Source organism: Centroberyx gerrardi, chromosome 9 (assembly GCF_048128805.1).
Source record: "Centroberyx gerrardi isolate f3 chromosome 9, fCenGer3.hap1.cur.20231027, whole genome shotgun sequence".
Lineage (NCBI taxonomy): Eukaryota > Metazoa > Chordata > Actinopteri > Beryciformes > Berycidae > Centroberyx > Centroberyx gerrardi.
Window position 1 is genome coordinate 5,731,154 of NC_136005.1, and position 19,127 is coordinate 5,750,280.

Genomic DNA, 19,127 nt, shown 5'->3' on the forward strand with positions numbered 1-19,127 from the left:
GCTCATATTAATTAGCGGGTTTGAAAGGCAATATTGAGAGCTTTTGTGTTTTGAAGCTGTTGACATGCCTCTTGTGTGGATTGCAAACTTTCTGATTTGATTGTGACAACGTATTTTGCAAACTTGGAAGCCTGAGAGCAAAACGTCACTGTTGCGATGGTAACTTTTGAGACATCATGTCTGATTAAGAATTATGGCATTATGTTTTGCACATCAGATGTGCAATTTAACTCAAGCTTTTCACAGTTAAATCTAGCAAACTACTTTGGAACGGTGGTCTTTAACTCATAGTAACGACCTCAATAATGGCGAGGAACTTAGCAACTAAAGGAGCATTAGAAATAGATGAACTCTGGGTAACTTCTCCCAAGGATCAATATCCACTCATCAGATGCCCGCGGCTATAAAGATGAAAGATAGCATTACACAAAAATATTTTTACAGACAGTGCTACTCTAAATGTCCTCGGGCTTTTCCAAGGCAAGGGAATAATGCAGCCGCAACCTGTCTGAAAACTAAAACATCAAGTCAGAAAGCTCTGGATGGGAAACGAACAAAGCCTTGAATTCCTGCTTAGGTATACACAGCACATTAACATAATTGGGCAGAGTTAAACCTGGGAGTGTGGTGTGTTTATTTGAAGCAGATCATTATCTGGAATTGAGGCTGTGTTGCCACTTTATCAACCAAGACATGTTATTGTGAAAACTGCTGGAAAACTGTAGGAAGTTCTGACAATGATTATGGGAGTGCGAGACGGCCATAAATGATAAGCAGTGAAATCGAATATGTTTGTCTTGGGCAATTACTTGACTAGATTGAAGAACATGTGTTTGTTGATGAATTGGCACGGTACCCCATGACTGAACTGTGTGTAAAGAACAGTTTAAGTAAGTCCACATGAATCCAAAACACCACACAAAGACTCAGACAGGAGATTGGGTCACATTTCTTAAATAATTTAATTGCAAAAGGGTCTTTTAAAAATATTTCTACAAGAATGCATCATCATTTTTTTTTTTTTTTAGTAATTTGTTGTGTACGTCTGCACCATTAAATACATCTCAATGCTTTTCAAAGAGGAATTAACAATTGCATTTCTCAGCGCTTCTTTCTTCCGTTTATTTCCCCCCACCTCACTATACATGTACAATACTCTTTAAAACATCTCACTTCTTTTCATTAAGGGGGGTTTTTCAAAAGTGACCAAAAGACAGGTGTAAAGTGAGCTTGTTAAAAGAAAAGAAAAGGAAAAGAATGCACTGTATATATTTATTTAAAACAGAGGGATGAAGAAAAGAAAGTGTTAAGGGAAGGGAAGGGTTGGGGTGGGGTGGGGGGGGGTCTGATGGATGGCTGGGTTTTGGGATGCAAAGTAGGGAAGGGAAGGTGGAGGGAATGTCAGGATAGTTTGAATCCTGTTGGCACACACAGAGATAACCACATCTGACAAAGCCTAGACTCTGCTGATCAAAGTGTATTTCTGTATAAAATGGCAATACTTTTTTTTTTTTTTTTTTTAATCCACGCACTCTCACACACACATACAAACATGAGAATCCATCTTAATGTCAGCGTTGAGCAGAGAAGCCGGTCAGTAGGATGAACGCACGACACAAGCAGAAGAGTTTCTTTTTCCTCTCTGAAGAACTGCGGATGGTTAAGTGTGAAACAACACTCCCAGAATGTGTGAAAAAATCCACCCAAAGATTTTGTTCGCAGTTGACGTGATGGCAGTTTAATCATTTTAAGATGCGCATCGGCGGCAAGTTGAGCTCATCACTCACGGTCGGTCGGCTCCGGCGAACACAACGCCAGACCCCGGCGCACCATGTGCACCTCATCAATAGTTCATGCAAGCTCCAAAGCGCTGCCATTTTTCATGAGTGGGCATGTCTGCCATCTGATTGTGTTTAGCCCCCTGTGCCCCCTCCCTTCTCTCCTTTTTCTTTTACACTCATCAACTGTGTCTTGTTTGGTGCCACATGCGAGTTTGTAATAGTGGGGGCTGGCTGATTGAGTGATTGAGTTGAGTGGAGGAAGAGGGAGGAATATTTTTGCTGGGAGACTTTCAGTAAGAGTAGAGCTTCTGATTGCATTCATTTCTTTCTTCTCTCATCTCATCCCCAAACGTGGACTATGTCACTCTTTCCCTCGGAAAATGCTGTTTTGCTTTGGAGAGAAACAAAATGATTCTGCAGAATGATATGAATCAAAAAATGTATGCTCGTCTAACAGGCATTTTCAACACTTTCTCATCATGTAAAAATAGCACCGCCGGTGCCGGCGCTGCTCACTCTGAGCCGCTGCATCAGAAATCCAAACTGATACTTTGATGAAAACCATCCAAGGTTTTGAGACTTACTTCCTGCGCAGTTTGAGAACATAATTGTTGATATTACTACTTGATTGTGTACTACAACTGTTTCAGGTTAGTAAGCCCTTTACACAGAGGGGACTAGCAGTACTGAAAACGTCTGTTTGCGGAATAAGATGAAACGATATAAAATAGGGAACACATGGTTGTTTTGCATAATATCCTCAATGGCTTTCGGAGGGGTTCAAAAGAGGCTGACAAGAGTAATATGGCAAGACGTAATGCACACACGCTAACATCACGCTATCATTACACACCTAACTAATAATATTCACATATTGCATTGATCAAGTCCGACCCAAACAATACGGAGACTGTCTGGGAGATGGGACTAATGGTACGGCTCCATCCCTTAATCCGCCACCTCCAAACACCCCTCTGTGGGAAGCTCCAATAGTACGGTCTAGGTGATGCAGCTGCTATCATTTAGGATGAGGGGCCTGCAGATTTTGGCTGTCTGCACGCCAAGGCTGTTGATCCCGCACTGTACTAATCAGGCAACGGCCCGGGCTGAGACAGGATGATTGCAGGCCGGACAGGAAATGAAGAGAGATAATGATAGGTCGGCCCGCCGTATGTCTGCGCTGATGCTCGCTCGTATCCTCGCAGCGGCAGATTGGCCGCCGCGTTAATCGACCTGACAGACGAGGACCAATGGGCTTCTCTCCCGACAGCTCTGGGATCTCTGACAGGTATCCCGTTGCAGAGAGGCAAGCCATAGGTCCTGCGATGGAGCTCCGCCTCTGGGTCTAGTCTGATGATTGGCAGGTAGGCCGAGCAGTCTAACACAGCTCCATCTCTAAACCTGCTTCGTAACTACTCTCTCTAAATTCCTGCAGGTTGCTCTGGAAGTATTGTAAATGAGTAAATTAAAAACTAGGAGAAGTTTTTAGATGTTTGATGAAACCACTGAGATGCCTTTAAGGGGTTTGTAGGAAGTTTTGAGTTGATAAAAGGTGCCTGGAAGACGACCACTAACCGCACAGGGCTTCACGATAAACTCCTCTTTATGCTGAGAATGGACTGGGGAAGCTAAAGATCCAGTTAAGGTGGTCAAATCAAAACGCTGACCTGAAAATACACACTAGCTCTAACGCACCCGCTCAGACAGACTCACACTCAAAGAGCGAGAGGGCGGTGTGTCGATTAGGTCCGATTCCAGCAAGTCAGTTTAACATTCATACTTTTCATCTCTTCCTCTCTACCTCCTGTCTTTCTCCTTCTTTCTCGCTCCTCTTCATCCCTCGCTCTCTGCTCATTTCACTCAGAATCAAACATTTCACAACAAACACTTTCCCGTTTTGTCAAAACACCATTTTTCTTTTGTGTTATTTATCTTATTTTTGTTACAAAACATGTACAGGCTGTTTAGAACAACAACAAAAATACAATATCCAATTTATATGCAATTTCTTGTGTTTTTCTTTTTTTTTTAATAATCATCAATTCATTTGCTGAATCCTCTTGGGGTCTCTCTTCCTCCTGATTGTTCCAAGTCCACAGTCCCACATGGCCTCTAGTCCGTCAGGTTTGGGGGGGGGGAATACAAATAAATACATAGGGTGGGATGTCAAGAAATTAAAGAATTTTTGATTATTTCTAAATCCGGATAATAGTAAGAAGAAAGTAAGGTGTCTCTCATGGTTTGCTCTCAGTTTCTGTACGATGCATATATATATATCCAAAGTTCATTTTTTTGGATTCAATAAAAAAAGAACGTTTAACAGTTGTCCACAGAATATAGCGTAATTGTTTCAGATATAATTGCTCCTTGTCATGGTTCAGTTCATGCGTTAATTCTCCACGGTGGCAGATAGCAGAAGCTGTATTGTACAGTATATTTGTGTGCAACTTGATACACTCGCACATTCACGCATGAACACTAAACCACACATACAAACACACTCTCTTGCTCTCTCTATCTCTCTCTCACACATATACACACACACACACACACAAAAAAATGCACACAAAAGGCCAAGTGGTCTTTGTATTGTGTTGCCACAGTCCTTGTTTCCCCTCAATCACATGAAGCGTCCAGTAGGGGTACTTGGGTTTGACCGGCCATTTTGAAAACACAAATCTCCCAAAAAAAATGGTGTATGAAAACAAAAGAAGATCAAAACGGTGGGTGGACAAACAAAAAAGAACAACATTTTTTTATGCGTAGAAAACACAGTTGATGAGCAGATGATCCCAAGCTATGAAACTATCCTGAGTGGCCTCAGGTCGTGGTGACGAGGTCGTCAGGTGACCCGCAGGGGACTCAGCAGCCAAACAAGTGTCCAGAAACTTCAGCTGCTCTCATTTGACCCCTTGACCTCTGATCTTCTTGACCTTTGACCCCAGCCCATCATATTTCCTCTTCCACTTCCTCACCCTCCTCCGCCAAGTGCCCTTTTAGATAACACACCTTCAATATGAAGATGGGGAATAAAAACACACACGCGCACAGTAAAACAACTTCTAGCAGGGGAAAGATTTTCTCCTCTTATTTCCTCCGTGTCCAAAACACTTCTATTTTTGGTGTGAACGCTCGTTCACTTTTTTCTCGTTTTTTAAAACCTGGGTGTTCGTTCTTTACTACGTATTAAGTGTCCGTCGAGGGGCTTTTTCTGTCATGGTCGGGTGGAGGGTCGGGGAGAAGGGCTCTCGCGTGAGGATCAGAGACTCACATTTGGGGAAACGGGGCTAAGGTCCTGGCCAACCTCACAAAAACACGCACGCATGCAAACGTCAACCCACACCAGAGCCGGTGAGGCACGCATGGGATATAAGGGGGTTCACTCTTCCTCCTTTTTCAAAAATACACGAAAGAATCCTGATAAATGTCTCGTTGGATGGAAAAAGAAACAATGACGAATAACACAAAACACAGGAACAGGAAAATGGAAGTGGTAGGGGGGGCTGAAAAAAAAGGAAAAAATAAACTAGTCAGAGGCACTGCAAGCCAGTTTCATAGCGTCTAATTGGCAGAGATGGGTCAGGCAGCTAGGGTTTCCCATTGGCTCTCTCTCTCTGGCACAGTTCCTCCCCCCTTTTTCCTGTCCGGCTGTCCGTCGGCTGGTCTGCGCGTCCCGTCTCTCAGACCTGGACAGGGAGTGTTTGGTTCATCTGTAGTCTCATGTCCTGAATGCTGCCGAGGATCTTCTTCTGGTGTCCGGCCAACGTCACCCCTATCCGAAGCAGGTCTCTGAAAAAAACAAAGGAGAAGAAAATAAGAACAGGTGGCTCCGTCATAAAAAAATAAAAGTAGACAAACATCGCGTCGGACAGAAGCTGAAGTGCAAATTTCACTGTCACACGCAAGTAAACACAGTCACCGCCGGCGGGTAGGAGCAGGGACAGGTGAGCATCTTTGCAATCACCCATAAAATGGCTTCCTGAGGCCATGTCAACAAAACGGCGACACTCATCCAACTGCACCGAATCTCAGCCTTAATGCAACATACTTCCATCGCCTGGCAGGTGGGCGAGCGGAAGGGAGCCAAAGACTCATAATGTGATGGTTAATGATTAAAGAGCAAACCGAGCTACTGTTAGGCAGCTGGCATACTTCACAGACTCCACACCAGTCCGCCAGTGAGGCAGGAACTCAGAAAAAAAACATGCGTTAAGTAGTTTTTGTCAGATATTAGACGGATTACTCAGTCAGTAATCTGTCATTCAGACTTAGAATGGGCCTGTGTGTCAGTGAATCAGCTTTCAATTGGCCACTGCCGCCTAAAAAATATCCATGGAAATAAGACGGCAAATGGGATTGGAAAGCGTAAATCAGTATGATGGCCAAGCACTCAGACGTTTATTGTCTCAACCGCCAGCTGTAGTGTCATCCCAAGAGCGAGCGGAGGGCCTTAACCTCCGATTGAGGACGCGGCGGGGAAATGTGAAAATGTTGACGTACAGTTGACATCACTAAACTGTTAAAAAGGCCTGGGAGAGTGCACCTGCTGCGGCCGTCGTTAGTCAGACGGCGTAATCTAATCGTCGTGGCCGTGTTGGTTTAACACGGTGGAATAATATCGCCAGGACCTCTCCTTTCCGCTCGCCTGTTTGTTTTCCCCAGCCGATAGCCGGGGAAGAGAGCGAACCGCGGCTGGCGTCTGGGGGAGCGATTAGCTGACCACTGGTGTTCTGCCACTGTCTGCGTCCTCTCCGTTCACACACACACACACACACACACACACACACACACATAATCTAATATTACTCACAGACACCATGCCCTCTGCTTGTCTCAACGTCTTTGTGGACTGATCTATTTGAATACAAACGTGTGCATACAGAGCTGTACATGTGTGAACAAACGCACACACACACACACACACACACACGTCCACACCGCCCATTCATCCTCTTCTCTCACACACCAGCCAAATAGGGGTGCATCACTGCAATTTCACACAAATAAATGGTGTTTTTTTCCACCTTTCGCCATCCCCATCAGCGCAGCGACGGAGGATGAAATGATAATAAATGGGCGCCATTAGAGGAATTACTGGCCATTAAGGGCAACAGAGAGCCACAGTACACCACACCTGTCAGCCTGGCCAAATTGAAACAAATTACCTCCACCTCCATTGCCTATTATGCGGCTAATGAGGATGATTTATTCATCATTATTATACTAATTCATTTATTTGATCATCACTGGCCTCCAATTTCCATGACTTCCATTACATCATTTCCTGTTTGTAAACACACAAGGAGGTTTGCAAGTTGTCACGGTCAACTGGAGGTCATTGTTTAGGGTAGTGCATACTGAAATAAAGCTCCCAGTTAAAAGTGTGTATTTGTACATTATGAATCTGATTTGTTCACTTCCAAAGCGGCCCGATTGTTATTGGTCCCTTCCTGATTACCTAATCCTCCCCATTTTACAACAAACCTATCCTGATTGGTCAATTATACACCTAATTACAGGAAGAGCTTGGAGGATTTTGTGTTTTCTCATCTTGAGTTTCTGCATAATCTCTCTCTCTCTCGTGTCTCTTGGCAAGTTGCATCAGCAGTAATGCACTGCCAAAGCTGAAACTCTCAGATTTTTCATTTTAGTGTCCTTGTAATATGCAATACAGTATTTGCTTAGTATTGGTACACATAATAACAGTAAAAAGCATGGTACATCTACAAACTTAGGGCACAACTAACGTACTTTGCAAATTTCTTGAAGACGTACCAGTACAGTAAAATATAATATTGCATATTACTTCATTTTTGTTATCCCCTTGACGTCTGAGCCTCCACTGTGCCCACTTATTCACATCTCAAGCTGTTTAATTTTAGCCATGAGACTATTTTTATTCCCTCAAGGTCAATGTGAAGCATGCTAATTTGACTCTCTCCCTCGCCCCAGTCCATCACTTTAGGCCTGATTTAGCCGAATCGGCTCCCTCTCCACTCACTCTGCTGTCATCTGGGCCACCAGGTCGAAGGAAGCAAATCCGGCGTTGACGAAGTTGTCACGGTAACGGCTCATCTTGATGGCGTCCAGCCAGTCCCCCACAGTGGTGAAAGTGGTATAGTCCGGCACACAGCGGTCAAGCAGGGGCTGGGACACCCTACATGGAGGAGGGAGGGGGGGGGGGGGGGGGGGGAATTGGTAGAGGGGGAGAGAGAAAGAGAGAGAGAGAGGGTTAAGGTCGTCACTCCACCACCTCTGCCGGCCAACCTCACCCCCAAACGCCCCCCACGAGCGCCACCTCTCCATCTCTCCATCTCTCCTCCTCTCCTCCCCTCCTCTCCTCTCCTCTCCTCCACCTGTAGGGAGTCGCAGAGCCCGAGCCAAGAGAGACAGAGAGGGAAGTGTGTGGGGTGGGGGGGTGGGGCGGGGAGGCGACCACCTTTGTCACTGCGGAGAGACTGGCTGGAGGCTCGGCTGGCGGATGCTGGCGCTACAGCTGGGGAGGAGGAGTGTGTGTGTGTGTGTGTGTGTGTGTGAGTGTGACGCTGCGTTCAGACAGCAGGCAAATGAAATGCATGAAATGAACTCCCGTTACTTTCACTTCCAGGAAAACAGTGTATCTTTAATGGTGACCTGGTAAATATAAATTCCAACCAATAAAATCATCACAGATTTTTGGACAATCCCGCCCCTCCACCCCTCCCATCAAATAAAACTGCTTTTCTCTCCTGATATTCAATTGGTTTAGACTTTTGAATGATCCCCCGCTGCATTATGTCCCGCCCCAACATCAAATCAAGGAAGTAAAGATGCCGTTTCATGGGTTCTTTAAGGCTGACTGCACATAGTAATTTACAAGTGACCAGATCGGACTTGCGGGTTTAGACAATATAATCATTACGGCATTAGTCGTCATAGTAACGACGCAGGTGCACGCTGACTAAAGGCGCGTTTTCTGTCCCAACAACAATTTCCTGGTCACGGTGCAGCGAGAGGAAGCATGAAACCTCTTCATTTGTCGAGGCGCCGCTATTCTCTTGCTGGCTCTCCTGCATGTTTGTTGTTGTCTGCGCCTCTTGACGTCAAATATGTGTCACGTGTGAACGGTGGGAAAACAAAAACACTTGAAATCCGATCTGAGTGGTCAGACTGAGTTGCATTTTCATGAATGCGATTTGAATCACATTTTAAGGTGGTTTAAATCTCGTCTGAAAAGATCGGATTCCATGTGTTTTTTTTGCTGGTCAGAAAAAATATCCGACTCGTATTGGATACGCGAAAAAATCGGATTGGAGCTGCTGGTCTGAACATAGATGAAGTGGCGGGGTACGGGCTAAAGCCGTGGTGACTGCTTTATTTACATCTTCTCACGGTGTGTTTGAATGTGTGTGTGCGTGTGTGTGTATGTGTGATCTTGTTGGCATGTTATCCGAGGTCTGCTAGACAAAAGGATGCGTGCAACACAATCCCGCAGAGGTGGAAAGACATTTCCGAAACAGGCTTCATGACAGGGGAGAGATATCTGCGGAATGTAAACACAGATGTGGCTCAGATGTGTGTGTGGTTGCGTGTTGGGAGTGACTCACGAACCTGTGGATGCTGGAAAAACATGTGGGGGGGGGGGTGACTCACGAACCTGCAAGTTTGCAGTTTGTGTCTTCATGTGCGTGTGTATGAGTGTATTTATTTGTGCGATGAGTCCATGAATCTGTGTGTGTGTGTGAACGTGCCCGCCTGCATGTGTGTTTGAGTGTGTTTAGGTGTGTATCGCATGTGCCTACACACCTGTCGACAGGCAGCAAGGCCTTTCTGAAGAACACGAACCTAACCCCCTCTGCTGATCAATGCTGCAGATAGAGAGGCCACCTTGGGAGTTTTAATAAAACTGTACTACAACTCAGAGAGGAGTGGAGTGGATGAACGAGAGAGAGAGAGGAGGCGGAGGGGGGGAGACGGGAGCCGAGGGGAGGCGAAGGAGGAGAGACAGACGAGGGAGCGAGCGAAGAGAAAGAGCGCCACTGTCTCCCCTCCTCTCTGCTCTGTTGATCCCTGTCGTCCTTTTTGATGGCATTAGATTCATTAACAATTAAAGGAGGGATAGAGGGAGAAAGGGGGGAAAAGAGAGAGAGAGAGAGAGAAGGGGGAGTTAATAAGAGTGATACAGAGGCTCCATTGAGTGGTGTAGATGGAGTGATTTTTAATAAGGCCTGCGCTTCGGAGCCCAAGGCCTCAGGACGTCATTAACCCCAGACGCTGGCTTCTCTTAATGGAGCATTGTTAGTCCCCCTTCTCTGAAGTTAGCTTCAAAACAGTCCAGAGCGTCGCTGGCTTCATGGGAGCCACAGGGAGAAACACAGCAGGAACGCTGGGTAACGGCGCAGGCTGTTATGAACCCAGTCGGCTAGCTAGCTAGTGAGACGGCTACAGGGCAACGCTTGAATGCAAGGTCAATGGTGGAGAGTGTCACAGTTTCCTCAAAGGGTTGGGTTACTGTTTTGCATTTGTAAGAAGCTTGCAGAGCAGACATGGTTCACTTCTGAAGACTATCTGTGTGGGAATGTGGGTGTGTATTTATGAAAATGTGAGAGGCAAGAATAGAAAGACAAACATACTCACATCCTACTTCATAGACATGCCTCATCAAACACTGGCGCCAGTAGCCCAACAATACCAAATCTCTATCGCTCTTTACACACACCTACACGATGCAAACATGTAAGGCACACGTAACACACACAGCCACAAGGCTTCCCAGCCAGACAGTGTTAGCTAACCTCCAGCCACCCTTCAACACCGAGCGGGACGGCGGCATCATCTCTCACTCCTCCCTCGTTAGGCTTGTCGGCAGGAGGCCACCTCTCTGCTGGCCCGTTTAAAATCTCGTTAGCGGCTAATTAAAAGGCGCTCCCATCTCTTTTTTGCATCGCCTTAATCGAGCTAATTAACCGCAAGCTTAATCTTCTAAGAACGTCACTCCTGTGGCCAACCGAGACCCTGGCTTCCCCCAAGAGCCCAACCCAGGATTGTCTGCGGCCCTCCCCCAGGACAGAAAGACCCTGATGAGGGGACGGATAGGTAGGTCACCCCCCTCCCCCCGGCTCCAACTCTGGCACCTTCCATCTTCCAAATTCTTTCCAGGAAACAGGTTGTGTGAGGAATGTAGTGCAGCGCTCGGGCTAAATGTAGATGTGACATCATTGATCGAGCTCCCTGTTGGTGGGCGAGTTGCCTTAGGTTCTTTATTGAGCGATGGTAATTCAAATTTGCATAATGGCCCAGGCTGCATTTGTGAGAACTCCAGAGTTGTATGGGAAGAAATCTACACTTTATAGGAGTTAAGAGATTGTTACAGTTGAGTCACGGTGACTCACGTACGCCGTATCAATTTGGATAAGGAACATTTGCACAGTGGAAAGCATTATCGCGGTTGGTCTGGCTCAGGCACAAATGAAATGGCTCGGTCAATACCTTTCAGTTTCAAGCTAAAAGGTCAAGTACCTTCATTCAATAAGCTAATCACCTCTTATTGTAATCTATCACCAGAGCCCAACAGGGTATCCTCCAAGATATGACTTTAGAAAACAAGAGAAGATGTTTAGAAAGCAATTAACGCTAACTTTTTACAATATCCACAATATTCATTATGCAATATCCATAATAAGACATCATTACCCTTTACGAAGATCACTAATCCACCTCATAAAACTCAACAAAGACCTCCAGGGAAACTGAGACAAACAATAATGGCATCAGAGTCACAGACTATTCCTGTAATTGCCAGCACCGAGGATATGTGTCTGCAGGATACACAATTTAATTGGGTTACTCCAAACTCTCCACCAACTATCTACTGTATTTGCTTTAGATCTTTGCTTGACAGATCTCGCATACTAATGCCGAATTAAAGTGAATTGGTGAGTAATAGACCACTAATGCCCTACTTTTACAACTTACCCAGAAGACTGCGTGCTGTTGGTGACCACCTTGAGGCTGGCAGCGTTGCGGATCAGCTTATCCAGCGTGGCCACGATCTGGGTGAACTTGGGCCGCAGGTTCCTCTCCTTCACCCAGCAATCCAACATGAGCTGGTGCAGCGCTGTGGGGCAGTCCATCGGCGGGGGCAGTCGGTAGTCCTGCTCCACGGCGTTTATCACCTGAGCGAGGGGGGAAGGGAGGAAAATCACAATCACCGCAATCACCAAGTACGGTAAACGGATAGGAATCGTCTAGCTGACGAGAAGGATGGTGTTATTTTAAAGGTGTAGAAGGAGGACGGACAACGCGGGGAGAGGGAAGGGTCGATGAACGGAGCAAGTAAAGGAAGGAGGAGAGGGATGATTGAGGGAAATGATGGGAGAGTCAGAGATAAAGGGGAAGGAAGGCTGGAGGGAATACATAGGAATAAGGGCCGGAGAAAGATTAGCTCTGAGCGGTAGTTGTGATTGAGTTGTGGGTTTGTGAGTAGAGAGATGGATTGGCGTCTGGACAGTGAGGGCAGAAGAGGCAAGAAACTATTCGGGTTTTATTCCAAGCGAGACAGCCGTCGTTTGAAATATCGGAATATCTTTTCATGCAAAATGAAAGCTTAAAAGAAAACTCCACTGTAGGGAATTGGTGAATTTTTCAACTAAAGAGTTTTGCTTTCAAATTATTAACATCTCAGTGGATGCAGTAGTGGATGCATATTTTGAAATACTGAACACTGAACATAAAGTGTTTTTACCCCTGAATACACAACATTTTACTTACATCCTGATTGCTCATGTCCCAGTATGGCCGCTCGCCGTACGACATCACTTCCCACATGACGATGCCGTAGCTCCACACGTCACTGGCCGAGGTGAACTTCCTGTAAGCGATGGCCTCGGGAGCCGTCCAGCGGATGGGGATCTTCCCTCCCTGTGGATATGCGAATGAGTAGGTGAGCGTGAAATACTGGGGGGGGATGGAGCACGAACACAGAGTCACACACATACAAGAGGGAGAGAGAGGGTGAGATAAACGCAGTCCGAGGAAACGCTGAGGCACAGTACAGGGGTGCACGCCACAGACACACAGTTACAGAAACCGATACACACAAACATCAATATATCAATTGTGATTTCTTAGTATAATTACCGTAAACAAATGAGCTCATGGCTTACTATGGCTCACTTACTATGGTATTGCTAATGCTTGTCACAAAGAGATTGTTGATGTCCCGTCCTCCTCCTCCTCCCCCCGCCTGGTGTTGCTCCCAATGTATTTGTTTTCTTTTTGGCTTAATTGATTAGGATAAATATGTTGGAAGTGATTTTTTTTTCTTTCGATTGGCCTTTCACTCGTTCCACCATCTGCGAGAAACTCAGAAACACTTTAGCTCCATTTGTGCTGTAAGAAGAGCGCCCGCTTCCTTTTTTGTGCCATAAAGCAATCCAGCAGATTTAATGCTAAATCTGACCCTATGGCACACAATAATGTATAAAAAACATTATAAAGGCAGTTAGAGGCTGCCAGTCTTCTCGCTGATGGTCTCGTTTGTTTACGGTAATTACACTAATGTCTCAAAATTAACGTGGTAATGATTTATTGATGTTAAAATGCTACATGTAGCACCTTTAAACATCAACTTCAAACATGAATACACTCACACACACATACACATACACACGTAGTATCCTCACTCACCAGTGAGCTGGTGTAGGTGGGGTCCGTGGGGTCGTCCTCAAGGAAGCGAGACAGGCCGAAGTCGGACACCTTACACACCAGGTTGCTGTTGACCAGGATGTTACGGGCAGCTAGGTCTCTGTGCACGTAGTTCATGTCTGACAGGTACTTCATGCCCGCTGCGATGCCACGCAGCATGCCAACCAGCTGGATCACCGTGAACTGCCCGTCGTTGAGCTGGCAGAAGAAGAGAGAGAAAGACAAGGACAAATTGGATTTTAGATCAAGGATGCATGTTCAAAGGAGCATATGTTTTTCTCCCTTTTGCCTTTATTTGTCCTACCTTCCTCTCTGTTGTCTCTCACTTTCTTTGCATCATCTCTTTGCATCATCTCTCTGCCTCTTACCCGCATCTTTCATCTCCCATCTCCTCTCGGTGTAACGTCTTTCTCTTTTTTCCTTTGTATCGCTTTTCTGCCCTCCATTCCTCCCTCCCTCCTCTCTATCTCCTTCTTACTCCCTTCTCCCTGGCAGACAATGTTTGATGTGACTTAGAGACGGTGATTCATTGGAGACTGAGCTCTCTGTAAATGTCACCAATTGCCTGAACGCAGCGTTTGTCAGATATCCATTGCTGCCGCTGCTGCTGAGCTTAAGAGGGCCTTTTTTGGCAGCAAAGAATGTGAGATAACTAATAGCAAGATCAAGGAGATTTGGATTGGATTGCGCCGCATTATCGATAAGATCACAGATACATGTTTTATTAGGAGCATCTAATATTATGAGCTGAGTGTTCATGTGTTGGCTTGTGTGTGTGTGTGTGCCTGTGTTTTCTGTGCTGTCCTCTCACCCTCAGGAAAGAGTCCAGTGCTCCATTCTCCATGAACTCAGTGACGATCATCACTGGCCGGCTCTTGGTGACCACGCCCTCCAGGCGGATGATGTTGGGGTGGTCAAACTGGCCCATGATGGACGCCTCAGACAGGAAGTCTCGCCTCTGGCGGTCGGTGTAGCCCACCTTAAGCGTCTTGATGGCCACGATGATCTCCCGACGGCCGGGGAGCTTGAGGCGGCCGCGGCACACCTCCCCAAACTCTCCTGCGAGAGCGGGGGTGGGACAGCCAGAGAGACAGCGAGAGAAAGGAGAGGAGAGAAGGAAAGAAAGAGAGAAAGACGGAGGGGAGAGAGGAATGACGGAAGAGTGGAGGAGAGTGGGGGGAGAGAGGGGAGAGGGGACAGTTAACTGGTTAGAACCAAGGAGCCAGGGAAGGGTAGCAGGAAGGGTGGGAGAGGGGAGGACTGCAAGAGAAGCCAGGACTCTAGGGCGGTGTCAGGGGGCGGTGCTAATAGTGGTAGCATAAGGTGGCTTTATGCTGCATGAGCTACTGATTAAAAGAAAAGCGTGGCGAGAATGTGAGGCATGATGATGGAGGGCGAGGAGCTGTGAAGTGTTGAAAAAATGGATGTTGAAGTTTGCGAAAAAGAAGCACAAATGGGTAATCGAGGGTGAGAAGAGCGGAAGGGGGATAGGGGAGGTGGGGGTTAGGGGTGGGGGGAGGGGGGGGTGCGGGGGCTAGGCATCAGAGGGGCCGGGGACACGGGCGCAGGAGGAGGAGATAGGCGGGGACAGAAGCTTGGGGGTCCTGGGGGTCGTGGACGCTTTACGTTTAGAGTCTACGCCAAGCGTGCGTAAGAGTGCAAGAAAAATGAGGCAATGAGAGCGATGTGTGCCAACGTGGGTAAAGGCAAAAGGTGAGAGAGAGTGAGGGGGAGTCAGGGGAGGGAGGGCAGAGGATGGAGGGGTGGAGGGAGGGGTTGAGGAAGGGGTAGAGGAGAGGAGGGGACAGGGAAGACAGGGGTTGAGGGTTCGTCACTTAAAAGGCGAAGGCTGGGAAGCGATGGGTTTCAAGTAGTAGCCTCAGCAGTAGAAGGGCTGTCGTAGTAGTAGTAGTAGCAGTAGTAGTAGTAATGGTAGTAGTAGCAGAAGCAGTAGTAGCGATTCCCATCTCCGTCATCACAACGTCCTCCATTTTGGCTCAGATATAATGCTAAGACAACTCAATCTCAGTTGGCACAGTCCTGCAGCTTTTTAGCAAAGATATTACTATCAAATATATCAAATACATGTCATATTTTACTAGCAACAACATCAAAAGTTGGGGAGGGGGTATCTAAAGGAGACGACCACCACATATTGGGAGAGGCAATAAGTGCTAAGGACAAAGGTCAAATAAGGTGAACAAATAAGAGTCCTCTTTAAAGAGGCTCTCAACACACTTCAAAAGTAGGCGGGGTCAGAGACGGCCAATCCTGGACATGGTAGAAAGCATTTCAACATCTTAGCCATGCACTCTTGAAAATAATTGCATCCATTAGATTCAAGAAGATTTTTTAGTCAATTAGAGTTGATTGCTGCCTCGTATTTGAGCAAAATAAATCAAACTCCATGCACAGCACCTCTCCTGTTCCAGGATTGGGCTTCATTTTGAGGACACAGGGACACAAAACGATAGACAAAAGTGTACAAAAGCTACTCTAAAGGCACGTGGCAGGGAAAAAAACAGAAGGGTGCTACGACTGTGAGTCAAGCTACTTTAAAAAAGGACATTAGCTAGCAATGACTTGAACACAGGAGAGTGGATGAGACAGCTCGGAGACTTTAGCGCTGGAAAGGGGGACCTAAGGAGGTGATGGGTGAGGGAGGGGAGGGAGCAAGGAGAGGGCTAGCGATGAATTGAGTGAAAGTACCGATTGGCGTGAAGTCCTCTAACGGTATGGCCTGGAGGTGACTAGCAGTCTTCCCCCTGTAGCTCAGGAGCTTTGGTGGGTTACCTGCGCCGATGACCTCCTCGATCTTCACGCAGGAGACGTCGATCTCCTTGGCGAACTCGCGCACCGCCTCGTTGGGGTCCTCGTAGGTGAAGGGGTCGATGTAGACCTTCATTCCCGGCGTGACTATAGGGGATTCAGTAGCGAGAACAGGCACGTGAATCGATGACGCCGGGCAAAACTTTAACAACATAAAACACTGTGTAATGGTTTGAAAAATACAGTTTTATCTAAAAACACATTTTTTATTAAACAAATGTAGCTCAATTAAACAGTAGATGTAATTGCATTAATTGCTGCAATTGCTGTAATTGCTACTTAGCAAGAACCTTGATAATGTTTTGATTATACACTAATTTATCAATCAAAAGCAAGTTATGTGAGCTATAATTATCCTGCTTTTTATTCCACTATTCATTTGTGTCATGTAACATTTTCAACATAGGGAGTGAATGGTTAGTGGCTGTAAGTCAAAGCTAAGTTAAGGCCAAGAAGTACTGGCTGTTGGATGAATGTCTCTCATGGAAAGGGGAGGGGTGTCTCGGCAGAGAGACTTACTGTACTGCTGCAGTTTCTCTGTGTACTCCGACTCTGAGCCATTTCTCTGCTTTCTGTAGGGAAAGACGAAAACACAAACTGAGTCACGTGGGCTCCACGCACAGCGGGGTGCAATACTGGAAAGGAACAAAAGCACGAGGAGAAAACGGACCCCTAATAATGATGTTGCTTGGTAATGATGTTTTTTTTTTCTTGTAGCACTAGAATTCAGGGATAAAGATAAAGATTGCATCAATGCCTAGCGGTAAAATGACTCTACTTTGGGATTGTAACATTAGAGTACAAACATAAGGATATCATTTCTTTGTCTGAAACGGCAAGCGAGAGCCATTCACTCGTGTTACCCCCCAAAATGAGCAGCCGAGACAAAAGCAGGCTCAAACAGCAAGCTCAGCTGTCTCGCCTTCCTCGCCCCTCAGACATCACACTGTTCATTTCAATTCAATCTGCCTCGTCTTTTTCTCCCTCACGCGCTCTCGCTCTCATGTCAGTCTCTCTTTCCTTCTCTCTCTCTGTTTCTGCATCTTCATCTCTCTCCATCTTTCCCTTCTGTACCGAGGGGGACACAAAGACGATGACAGAGCGAGGGGGTTGGGTTGTTGAAATTACATGTTAATGTGCTTCCTTTGTTGTCTAACCAGTAACCAGGGCAATAATACCCGACGGTGATTTGCATCTCATTTCAAATTCAAATGCGGTTCCGGAATATGCCGAGGCTGTGTTTTGTATTATTACTATTTTTCTTTTTCGTCTTCTTCTTCTTCTTCTGTGGCAGTCGCAGCAGTGGCTAAGCTAAGACACTGACAGAGACACAATGTAGCGGTGTGAAAAAAGAAAGGGAGAGCGGAGGGAGGGAGAGGGAGAGGGAGAGAGAGCAGGGAGAGCCAGGGAGATTATTATTCAGTCTAGCGTGACCGATGCCCGTGCTTGTCAGCCACGGCCTGAACTGGCTTGTGGAGGGAACCCAGTGGGTGCCAGTCAGCGGTGGGTGCCAACCTCTCACACGTGTATACACACACACACGCACGCACGCACACACACACATGGATAAGTGCATCTGTCCGCTTGACAAATGAGTGGTATAAGGATAAACGACTGCGGTTAGCCCCAGCCGATGCAGTGTCAGACTTTTTGAAAAGGCGTGAACAGTCGCTCACATCTTGTGAGTTAACTGGGCCCGGCGGACAGGGACGCATCTGGGTTCTTTGTGGTCGGGCGGCCGCACGGACGACTCGGAGTGCCGGGCCACGAGGGCAGGCCTATCAGGCCCCACAGCTGCTCCGCCATGCTGTGTCCAGTGAGCAAACTAGCATTTTGGCCAAAGCTGTTTACTATTCACAGATTCAGAAGAATAATCTGGCATTCGGTTGGCTCACAGGTGGCACAGCAATCCACTGTGACTGTTCTGGGGTGGTTTGGAGGACATGCAAATAAAGTTGACATTTGAAGTTATCTCACTTGTTTTCAACTTGAAGGGAAAATGCATTTTCTGCAAATGCTTCTTTAAGCCCTTGCTGGCTGAAAGTATGTTCATGTTGTAGATCTGACAATAGTAAATAAGTCGCTGTAAGAGTATCATGCTACACTCTTAGTGTAAGCTTACCGCAATATCGATTGTTTCCTTGGCTGCACTATTGCCATGCAAACTGAGTAAGTCTATTTTTTTCAATGATGTCTCAGGCTCATGTTTCATTTATTGCTTCGGAGGCTGAGAATGGATTCAGACCCTGACCTGAGGCAGACGATGGCGATGACCACGACCGCGATGATGAAGACCAAGCTGGCAGTGGCTGATCCCACGATGAGGGGCAGCTGCTCCTGCAGAGACTTCTGCGGGTCGGCTGAGGGGTCAAAAGTGAGAGAGAGGTTACTCAAAGAGCTTGTCGTTTAAATATACACCCACACTAGCCTCAATATAGGCAAATCCATTTGTATGATGGACTGTCTCACTCTCTACTCTGCTGTAGGTCTATCTATAGGTTTGTATTCCTCTCACGCCTACTCCAGAATTGTATGCTTACATAACTGAAATCATGCCCTTGTGTTCTTCAGGCTGTATCAAAGGGAATGGCAAGCATCCTGGGAGAGGGAAACGCAGTTGGCAATAATGCCCGTTAGACTATTGGTTTCTCATACTTTGTCTGTTTAATGATCAGTGCGACGTACAGCAAGACTGATGCTGATAGTCTGACTGTTAGGAAATGGGAGATTTCCACCAAATCGCAAGTCAGTTTCCCCTACAAGGATTTTACTTCTTTCTACATGAAAAATAGGCATAGTAGCTTCTAGCTCCATAAGCTTTTGAGCCTCTAT

At 46.5% G+C, this 19,127-nt stretch overlaps 1 protein-coding gene across 9 annotated transcripts in view; it reads right to left on the reverse strand.

Annotated features, from left to right (window-relative positions):
- Positions 1-3,222: 3,222 nt before the first annotated feature.
- ephb3b (eph receptor B3b) overlaps positions 3,223-19,127 on the reverse strand; it is a 67,046-nt gene continuing 51,141 nt past the window's right edge. For 2 of the 9 annotated variants that reach the window (XM_071925576.2, XM_071925575.2), the window contains exons 8-16: positions 18,547-18,655; positions 16,815-16,867; positions 16,260-16,382; positions 14,278-14,525; positions 13,449-13,664; positions 12,531-12,680; positions 11,736-11,935; positions 7,783-7,938; positions 3,223-5,570 (exon numbers count right to left, since the gene is read on the reverse strand). In XM_071925576.2, coding sequence (XP_071781677.1) covers positions 5,462-5,570; positions 7,783-7,938; positions 11,736-11,935; positions 12,531-12,680; positions 13,449-13,664; positions 14,278-14,525; positions 16,260-16,382; positions 16,815-16,867; positions 18,547-18,655 — 1,364 coding nt within the window. In that variant the 3' untranslated portion in view covers positions 3,223-5,461. Of the gene's footprint in view, positions 5,571-7,782; positions 7,939-11,735; positions 11,936-12,530; positions 12,681-13,448; positions 13,665-14,277; positions 14,526-16,175; positions 16,395-16,814; positions 16,868-18,546; positions 18,656-19,127 lie in introns of all 9 variants that reach the window. The other 7 variants (XM_071925572.2, XM_071925571.2, XM_071925577.2 and 4 more) reach the window with 5 other exon arrangements.